Below are 10,827 nucleotides of genomic sequence, written 5' to 3'. Positions count from 1 at the left end.
GAAGTTCAATCTTGTCTGTCTTTTTCTCTCAACGCTTCAATAGGTAGATCTTGCCTTCACCAAGGCTGAGGTCAGGGATCTTGGGCTTAAAAAGGTTGGTGACCACTGACATACAGTATGGATAGGTAATTTACACAGCAGATATCAAACATTTTCCAAACCAGTATCATATCCTCAAATATTCATTCTACATATTTTACAAACATCAACAGATGCAGTCTGACATCTTTTAATGTTAAGAGCAATACATAAGTAATTGTACAAAGACATTCAGATTGAGGAAAAGTCAAACTTTTGATATTTTACAAAAAGAAATGTACTTTTGGTGCATCTAGGTTAAAGGTAAATAGAAACACATGAGCTAATGTTATGATGAGATGTCTACATTCCTGGCTGTAGTAAGGATGTGATACATTTACGACCATTTAAGTGAACAGGGGCATGGGGCACAGGTAGTGAACACATGAATGATTACTGCAAATACATACTTGTGTTTGGCAGACAAGTGGCCAGGGAAACGCGACTTGCTGTTAAACCCAACGTGCTTACAGTATACGTATGGATTCAGACACGAGACCTGGAGCTGACATTGTACCCTTAAGGCATCTGGTTCTTGAGTACTAGATAAAAATGCCAGCTGATTTGTATTGCAGTAAGATGGCTTTGTTTCTTGTAGTGTCTGAGGTTGATAGCCCTATCACTTATCCCAGTGGAGACCGGTGCATGGAGTATCCAAGTAAAGTAGGTGTATTAAATCGGACTACAATGTCTCCAAAGAAAGATGTCCACACTCCTGATGACAATGTCGTCATCGTGTCTTTTCCTCAAATCAGAACAAATCAAACAAATCAGAACAGAACAAATCAGAACAACACAACATTAAGACACCCGTCTCTGGTCCCTAGACTGGCATTTCCATGGCGATCAAGCAGACAGGCGCTGAGCCGCCAGCTCCTCTGCGTCGTCCCTGTTCTCGTTAATCTCCGCCAAGGTTCGGACGAAACGGGTCCATTCGTCGTTGCGCGGAACGGCGATTTGCTGGAGGGAAAAACAATACAGAGAAATGTGTCAAAATCTTAACCCATATTATTGAAGCTCCAACCCTCTCGTGGGCCTAGTATAGGGGATCACAGGCAATTGTCACCAAGACCTGACCCCTCCCTGGCAGAGATCAGGGGGTAGAGCTGCTCTCTCTATCTGGGGTTTAGCAGTCAGGCCAAGACCCTCGGGAACTGACTCCAGGGAGCAGGGGTCTGACAATGGCTTAACTGTGGTCCAGAGTTCGGGAGCCAAACTCTATAATTCTGGCCCCTAACCTCCGCTTCAGATACAGAGAACAACCCTGTTGAGCCGCAATCATCTTGGTTTATTTCTTATTTATGATCTGCAATAATTCTGCATGAATAAACACATTCTTATGTTTGTCAAATCTAGTTCAAGTATAGTTCACTCTACGCAATGCATTTCCCAGTTGTCATATTTTTCTATTATACAAATATTGCCTCTCACCTCTCCAACATCATAGACACGGATCTGTCCATCAATGTCTCCCACAGCGATCTCTCTGCCGGAGTGGGCCCATCGCACGCGGTTCAGGGCTGGGTTCCCCTCTACAGTGGTACTGGCTGTAGGAACCTAACAAAACAACACCGTGTCTGCCAAGACCCTCATAACACCAACACTGATCAGTGTTTCCCCTAGGTTTGCTGCCTTGGGGGGGTGGCATGGACCGTGGCATGGACCCCCCCCCCCCCCCAGGGGGTAAGACCCTGCCTCATACCAGCGTCATGTCCAGGGGTGTACTTGTACATTAAGCCGCCTCACGCTACAGAAACAGGAGATAGGCTCCTGCCCTATGGGCCATTAGGCTCCAGAACCATCGGTTCTCAAGGCTACTTACTTATGTGGTCTTGACTACCTGTCCACTTTCTCACCTGGTTCTTGCTCTCTCTCTCTCTGGTGTGCCGAGCCGACACCATCCTGCTCTCTCTCCTTCTCTCCCTCCCTATCATCCTCTCTCCCTTTTGCTGTCAACCAAAAGGTAAACAAAACAGCCAGAGTATTTATAATCTAATAGCCATATACATTTATAACATAATTATAATTGAATATTGGATTGCTGTGGGCAATCCAGTCAGATAATGTCATTTTGACTTTACTCTCTCACCTGAAAAAAAGGTGTATGTATAAATCTGTATAACACTATTAGGGCTATAAGTGTCTCTATGGGTTCTTATGGTAATCTAACTTGTACCAAGTACACCAAATGATGGTTCACTGATTTTGGAAAAAACAAGACAACAGATGATGGGATCAGTAACAAATGAGAGTTGTGAGTTGGAGACGGTGCAAGATCATGTGAAAAGGCTGTCAGACAGAAAAAATAACTACAGTGTCGTTGTTGAGGTTCCACAGATCAAGATGGCCCTCTCCATCCACACACGCAAACAGAGCTGGGTGAGTGGGAGACCACATGACATCATAGACGTAGTCTGAGTTGTCCTCAAACGAGCACAATGGCTTGTTATTCTGTAGGAGAGAGAGAGAGGGATGTGAAAACACATTAAGAAAATCTGAACAGCCAGAGCTAAATATAAAAGGGCATTGTGGGGTATTGAAGGATTGTACCTTGGTGCTCCACAGCTTGACTGTCCAGTCGAAGGAGGAAGTGACAAACAGGTGTGAGAAGTCGATGGGCCCTCCGGCTGTGTGGCAGTCGATCCCTGTGATTGGTCCATGGTGGCCCTCAAACATCTCACTGATGCCTGCTTTACTGTGGACCACAAAGATGATACACAGGGAGTAAGCACCAAACACTGACCAACCAATCACATCACTATCATATCAAGTTGTTGTTCAGTATAAATTGACAGCCAGCACGTGATCTAAATGTTACTAATATATCATGATATAGTCTACAATTGAATATGTGACAATACATACTGTATGTGACAATATACAGACACTTCGCTCAAGGCCTTTGTTTTGGTCGGGCATAACACACTGATTTCAAGAGATACTGCTGGACCGCAGCAGTATTCACCTTCATTATTTAAAACGCACAGTGGTATGGCGCTGCTTCCACTCTGCCTGGTCACATGGCACTGAGCTGTTACCATACTAGGGCTCTGATAATTACCCCGAGAGGTAAATACTCAGCATGAGTGATGCTTATGCGTTATTAACTGGGATGAGAGTATCATACCATTGTAAATGAGGTGGAAAATCATTCCCTCAATTACAGCCGTGATCCTGCCATGCAAATCATGGCCACTATCCCCTCTCTGCTCACTATCCCCTCTCTCTCTCTGCGGTCTCTGGGCATAACACAGGACTGTACTACCACATCCCTCATGGACATCCCGCTCTCCCATGGACGCGCTCTGATTCGAGAGACGCTGCCTTGTCTGTTGCCTCACTACTGGACGACGCAGTGACTGTGTACTGAAGCGACTCGTTCTCGAATTAAAGCATTGTCAGGCGACCTCTGGTTTCATGTCTCTATGGGGCAACCGGTTTTAAACAAACTCTCTCACTCCGAGAGAGAGACAAAAGAAAAAACTCAAATGAAAAAAGAAGGGCAAAAATTGTATTTGTTTCCCCTCCATGTGTGCCATGTTTATGTTGAACAACCTTTACAAACACAACTGACAGAAGCTGAAAGAAAAACAGGATGGCTGGGTAGGAGTGAAACCTCAAGCAGCAGGAGATCAAGTGTTGGATTCATTTAGTTTTGGGAAGTGAGGGGGGGGGGGGTATATTTATTTGACACACTGTTTTAACCCGGGACCTAACAAGCCTCCTCAGTTTCCTGTTGTACAGTAGGTGTCCAGTGGGGACAGGGACATGAGGGGCAGCCTAGCGATTGGTGCAGCTATAGCTACCTTCCATGACGACATGCCATGTAGACAGAGCCGTCCTCGCTCCCCACCGCAAAGTTGTTGACGTCTCCGAGGGGAAAAGACATGGAGGTGACATTTACAGCCTTTTTTTTTTTACAGGACTGCTTGAACACCAGCTCCAGGCTGTCCTGTAAGAGAGGGAGGAGGAGGGGGGGGGAGAATAACATTCAGAACCAGATCTCTGCCCTGCCTTCATGTTAACACACACACACTAGGGCTAACCTCAGCCTATAACTTGACAGTTTATTAATGCATAATCTAAATTCAGCTAGCACTTTATAAATGATTAACATTTGACATGGGGGTTTGGCAGCGCAGTCGGAATGACATGGCTAGCAGAGTTAATTTCCTTGATTTTGAAAAATGAGTTGCTTTAGAAGGTTAATGCCAGGAGAGAAAAAAAAATATTCGGCACCATTCACCAACCTACTGAGGTTCCTATGTTTGACATTCACTATGAATGGAGACAGTAAAGCCTATATGGAGAACAGTGACAGATACTGTTGTCTCTGTCTCCCTCTAACCTTGTGGAAAAAATTCTACAAATGTGGAAAAATACAATCCCAATCCCATCTCATTGTGGTGATGACGATAAGACACATTCCTCCATGTGATACCTGTGGCTGAGACAGCATGTCCAGGCTCCAGGAGCACATCTGTCCGTCGTTGGAGATGCTGATGAGGTTGTGGGCATTCTGAGTGCCCACCACATTCACACAGTACACTGGGTGCTGTAGGGAAAAGAGGGGCCAAGATCAACAATGAGTCTCTGGATGTAACACACTGTCACAGTCATACACTCTGGAGTCTTAGTTGAACTATGTTCATGGGGCTTATAAGTTATATTCTTAAAGAATCAATGGCGAATGTACACCTCGTTCCAAATTATTATGCAAATGATATTTTTCTCAGATTTTCCTAAATAGTCGATGCAAATGACAATCAGTATAATTTTCAAGTCATCAACCGTTAAAGTATAATTCAAATTTTATTGAACAAACCTCCCAATGATAACGGTATTTTCTTTTTTAATAAAAAACTCAAAATGCACTGTTCCAAATTATTATGCACAACAGAGTTTCAAAACATTTTATAGGTTGGAAAGAACTAAAAATGGTAATTTGATGAATTTAGGGTTAGGAGGTCATATTAGGAGGTCATATTTACTGAAATCAAAAGCTATTTCAAACAAAAACATCTTAACAGGTTAAGTTACATGTTAACATAGGACCCCTTCTTTGATATCACCTTCACAATTCTTGCATCCATTGAACTTGTGAGTTTTTGGACAGTTTCTGCTTGAATTTCTTTGCAGGATGCCAGAATAGCCTCCCAGAGCTGCTGTTTTGATGTGAACTGCCTCCCACCCTCATATATATTTTGCTTGAGGATGCTCCAAAGGTTCTCAATAGGGTTGAGGTCAGGGGAAGATGGGGGCCACACCATGAGTTTCTCTCCTTTTATGCCTATAGCAGCCAATGACACAGAGGTATTCTTTGCAGCATGACAGTGGGCTCAGAAATACATGAAGACTAATTTCCAAACAGTCTTGTTTACTGATGAGTGCCGTGCAACCCTGGATGGTCCAGATGGATGGAGTAGTGGATGGTTGGTGGATGGCCACCATGTCCCAACAAGGCTGCGACATCAGCAAGGAGGTGGCGGAGTCATGTTTTGGGCCGGAATCATGGGGAGAGAGCTGGTAGGCCCTTTTAAGGTCCCTAAAGGTGTGAAAATGACCTCGGCAAAGTATGTAGAGTTTCTGACTGACCACTTTCTTCCGTGGTACAAAAAGAAGAACCGTGCCTTCCGTAGCAAAATCATCTTCATGCATGACAATGCACCATGTCATGCTGCAAAGAATACCTCTGTGTCATTGGCAGTTCACATCAAAACAGCAGCTCTGGGAGGCTATTCTGGCATCCTGCAAAGAAATTCAAGCAGAAACTGTCCAAAAACTCACAAGTTCAATGGATGCAAGAATTGTGAAGGTGATATCAAAGAAGGGGTCCTATGTTAACATGTAACTTGACCTGTTGAGATGATTTTGTTTGAAATAGCTTTTGATTTCAGTAAATATGACCTCCTAATATGACCTCCTAACCCTAAATTCATCAAATTACCATTTTTAGTTCTTTACAACCTATAAAATGTTTTGAAACTCTGTTGTGCATAATAATTTGGAACAGTGCATTTTGAGTTTTTTATTTTAAAAAAAAAATACTGTTATCATTGGGAGGTTTGTTCAATAAAATTTGAATTATACTCTAACGGTTGATGACTTGAAAATTATACTGATTGTCATTTGCATCGACTATTTAGGAACATCTGAGAAAAATATCATTTGCATAATAATTTGGAACGCGGTGTATAGAAAAGTAAAAAACTGGATGTAACAATCCCAGATTACCCCAATACACAGTTCTATATTGTGCCATGTAGTACTGTGTGTTACGAACAGTTCTGTGTCGTACCGTGTGTGCGGCCGCTGATAGTCGTGTTCTCTGCACCGGGGTCCTCTTGTTACTCCTGTTATCCCACAAGACGATCTGACCAGAGTACGTCCCCCCCACAACCAGGTTGGGGTGGAACTTGGCAAAGGCTACTGACATCACAGCAGACTAGCAGAGAGGGAGAAAGGGAGAGAAAAAGAGAGAGAGAGAGAGAGATATAAAGAAAGAGAGAGAGTGACATGGAGACGGTCGGACGACAGGTCTCTCTGGTAATGTCAGATGTCACCTCCAATCAATGACGGCTGCGTGCTGCCCCCAATTTCAGACTCGCTAGAAATAATATACAGACCTGGCCATTCACGGTAACGCAGCGCTATGCCAGCACACTGTATAGCGTGCTGCTTATTTTCTTTTTAGAGTTTAACAATCCTGTGTTTTCCATGACTCACACCTCACCACTCATGGCTTGGCCTTCTCCTGCAGGCTGCCTCAAGACAGGATATATCACGTATGGATTATGTCCACATTATTCATACACGTTTATTATGTCTCCAGTCTCTTTTGCCAAGTCTTTAGTTGGTCTGGCTGATGTCATCACCCCGTAGTCCCATATCTAAATAAACCGACCCCAAACATCTCATCAAATGTTCGCATTAATTAATCTAAATGTTTTTTTCCAAAATGTGACACTCCGGTGAGGAAAATCACATTTCCCGCCCACTTAGAGGGCATGGAGAAAAATGAGTTCACACTTCTGTTGGGTTGTATTCGTCAGAGCAATGTGCCCCTCGACTACATCCGCTCTGGAGGTAGCCACATGTGGTTCTACTCAACCTGTCTTGGTCTGGGATCCTCGGGGCATGCAGTATAATAAGGCAGACTAGCGGACCTGCTCTCCCTGCTGAACACAGGGCCCTTGTTTAGATATACATGATAACTAACCACCCTCCACAACACTGCATGCGTAATACTACTGCTGCCTATAGCTTGGATGCCAGTCAGCTCCGGCACCACGGGTCTTCTCCAACTAATGGCGCTTTTCCATTATCGGCCCGGATCGCTTCGGGTCGGGTCGGTTCGGTTTGCTTCGGCCCGCTTTTGAACAGTTCTGGTTTTCCACTATACACAACAGACCAGGAACTAGTAGGAGGAGTAGGAGATAGTAGGCGGAGTTACGCGTCATAAAAGCGCGCCATGGTGGTGACGTATATTTTCACGAGACACAACACAGCCACAACAACAGCGACATGGAGGAACTTGAAGCTATCGTATACTTTTTCCTCGGCATGTGGTATATTACTAACCGTGATTTTTTTGGGAGAGAAAGAGAAAGAGAGAGAGGAAGCTATGTACACATAATAAAGTCATGTTTTTTGAACCCTTAAAACCACTGCCTTCACTTGTCTGCTTTATGAACTGTAGTATCATTGTGTGCCGTGTTATTCACGGACAAACACGGTGCCCTTTGCGGGTTAATAACTTCGGTTTACCGTGGGTTAGGATAACAATTCAAACGTGTCCGGATAGGGGAGAGGACAGGGAATCCAAAACCATTTGAATGGTGTCGATCCTACACTCCTATCACGGTCGACAGCGCGGAGCGAATTCCCTGGTAAAACTTTTCTCTGCCCCCGCTGTCAACAGGAGTTTCATCCAGCAGCAAGCGGTGCTTTGCGGGTTAATAACTTTGGATTACCGTGGGTTAGGATAACAATTCAAACGTGTCCGGATAGGGGAGAGGACAGGGAATCCAAAACCATTTGAATAGTGTCGATCCTACACTCCTATCACCGTCGACAGCGCGGAGCGAATTCCCTGGTAAAACTTTTCTCTGCCCCCGCTGTCAACGGGACTTTCAACCAGCAGGCGTGGTGCTGCGAGCAGCAGCGGGTGAACTCCCGGTTCATTGAGTTTACGGTTAAAAGCATAACTTCTCGGGGTGTCAGCGCGGTGGTTAAGGGCTCAAAATGACCGTATACCGATGGTGAAGTTAGCAAAGGAGTATTGTGTTTCTACCACATTCACAGCCGGTGTTATTCACGGGCAAAGACGGTGCATAATAGCGATTTTTGTGTTATGCTTGTTGTAAATAAAAGTTCTATGATGCATTGAAATGACATTAAACTAAGATAATACGATGGTCAGTGTGACGATCCACACTGGTACCACCAGTGGGCGCCATACATCTGTTGTCCTGTTGACCTTCTCTTTTGGTTCCAGATGGGCACAGGTGGGGGTGATCATCCTGATTGTCCCAGGAACTTTAAGAGGGGGTCAAATTGATGGACTCGTTCTCTTCCTGGTCAACCAGCAGCCTTTTTGGTTGTTGTTACTATTTACTTTAAACATTATTTCCATTTAACATATTATTCTTTAATAAATCTCCTATTATTGTTACCCATGTGTCGTCTCCCTTTTTGTCACCTTGTCCTGAGCCAGGCAAGCGTAACATCAGCATAATTTTTCGAATCTTTATTAATAAGCTATTACAGAAACTGTAGTGACATTTTCCAAGAGCGAATGTGGTATTTCAAGATGGCGGTTAGCGAAGAAATCATGGGATGAAAACATGGGATGACGATTTCCATTGACCAATCAACGGTGTGCAGCGTCACACGTCACACGCAGCCTGGCAAAAAGGTTCCAGGTCTAAATTTGGTTCCTGGTTAAGAAGGGTAGCTAAAGAAGCGACCCGAATCGAGCCGAGGCGACCCGGGCCGACAAATGGAAAAGCACCAAAGAAGCACCAAAGAAGCAGGGTCGACCCGGGCTGGCACGATAGTGGAAAAGGGGCTTAACATGTGTTTGTGGATAGATGTGGTGGAGGTGAAATGCCAGCCCAGTGAAATCACAGTGTGGATGAAGGGAGGATGGGGGGGGGTGGGGGAAGCTTGGGAAGGAGGGACGGTTGGCAGTGTTCCACACTCGTCAGGTAGAGCCACCCATGAGGCAGAGGGGAGGGGGGGGGGGGTGCTTCAATACCTGGCAGTGGAAGACGTACTCGGGCGTGGTCTTGTGCTTCATGTTCCAGACCAGGGCCACCCCGTCCGGCTCGTGGGGGGCGTCCTCGTTGTTGTTGTATGAGGCAACCAGCAGCTCAGGATACTGGTGACAGACAAATCAGCCCAAATGAATGTCAGGAGGAAGTAGACATGGCCCCCAGGCTTGGCTCCATGTGAACAAGCCTCCCCTGCTCTCCGCGGTGCCACTGAATGCCTAGTAGAATGTGTAACCGCCCCTCCTTCAACAAGATTTATGGCCGGGAAACTTTTTCTACCAACAGCAGTCTGGTAAATAAAGTTTGTATCTTAAAGCTACGACTGTGCATAATGTTTTAAGCACTAGACTTCTGAGAAGAGCTGAACCAACCATAATAGTAAAAGTTGGCCGCTGCAGGTCATTGAGGACCTTTGAAACTCAACCCTTCAGCGCACACTAAAAACACTGGCAGAGATGGCTGAAGAAAGAATGGCTTGAACGACCCTGCTTTCAAACACTTAGATAGATAGATAGACTTTATTTGTCATTGCTACAGTACAGGTACCAAACAACGAAATTTAGGAGGGGAGGCTCCCCTGGTGTTTAGGAAAGGAAAAAGAAACACATTTTAGAAAAAGCATAGATGCATAAAATCACAAGAAGGTAAGGAGCTGGTTTACATCAATAAAGGCTATGTACACAATCCACTGTACTATACTGCACAGATAGTCAACTAGGGTTGTCATATTGCACAAGAAAGTATTTTTTCACATTATTTTAAAGTGTCACAGTTTGCAGGCTTGAAAATGTACATGTTTGTGCCTCAGCACTAGCTGCCATACAATCCGTCCGGACTGTCCTGGGCCCAGAACTTAGGCCTTTTCTGTGTTCAGGGCCTTGACGGCCCTGTGGTAGAAGCTGTTTTTCAGTCTGTTTGTCTTAGCGGCCGGGGTCCTGTACCTCCTGTTCGAGTGTTACGGCTGGGCCGTCACACACGCCCTCCCCCGCCCCCACAGCTCGAGCACCCGCCCCCACAACTCGAGCACAGCGTGCTCTCCGCCGCAGGTGAAGCTCGTTCCCGGTGATTGGAGGGTTATCCAGCCACAGTCAAACCAACACACCTGTCTCCACTCCCAATCAACCCTCTGGCTACATCTACCCTGGACTCCCTCCATTCATCGTCAGTTCTTCCCTAAGAATGACCTGGCAAGTATCCTCTGTGATTAGTTATGAACTTTGCTCTTGTGCCTATTCTTGTGATTCGTTGATATCTTACGTACTGGCCTACCGTGGAGACTTACCCTGCTTTCCTGTTCCTCCACAGCCCATGCCAACCACTACCGCCATCCCGCCAGGTTGAAACCCCCAGCCCGCCAGGCTGAAACCTCCGGACTCATCATCTGTGTTTCCACCCACCTGCACTGTAAATAAATACCCTACGGGGCTAACACTGTATTCTGCCTCCGGTGTCGTGTCCTTGAGCTCCCTCGCCC

At 45.4% G+C, this 10,827-nt stretch overlaps 1 protein-coding gene across 1 annotated transcript in view; it reads right to left on the bottom strand.

The window, feature by feature from the left end:
* Window positions 1-924: 924 nt before the first annotated feature.
* LOC308174387 (dynein, cytoplasmic 1, intermediate chain 2a-like) overlaps window positions 925-10,827 on the bottom strand; it is a gene marked incomplete at both ends in the record, with an annotated part of 29,005 nt that continues 19,102 nt past the window's right edge. Inside the window, 8 exons of the mRNA XM_080549466.1 lie at window positions 925-1,038; window positions 1,510-1,635; window positions 2,389-2,529; window positions 2,629-2,773; window positions 3,885-4,030; window positions 4,520-4,633; window positions 6,377-6,523; window positions 9,338-9,460. Coding sequence (XP_080405592.1) covers window positions 925-1,038; window positions 1,510-1,635; window positions 2,389-2,529; window positions 2,629-2,773; window positions 3,885-4,030; window positions 4,520-4,633; window positions 6,377-6,523; window positions 9,338-9,460 — 1,056 coding nt within the window. The remainder of the gene's footprint in view (window positions 1,039-1,509; window positions 1,636-2,388; window positions 2,530-2,628; window positions 2,774-3,884; window positions 4,031-4,519; window positions 4,634-6,376; window positions 6,524-9,337; window positions 9,461-10,827) is intronic.

Source organism: Nansenia antarctica, assembly GCF_963989245.1.
Source record: "Nansenia antarctica genome assembly, chromosome: 20".
NCBI lineage: Eukaryota > Metazoa > Chordata > Actinopteri > Argentiniformes > Microstomatidae > Nansenia > Nansenia antarctica.
Note: the sequence above shows the minus strand (reverse complement) of the source record. Positions and strands in the feature narration are given on the sequence as shown.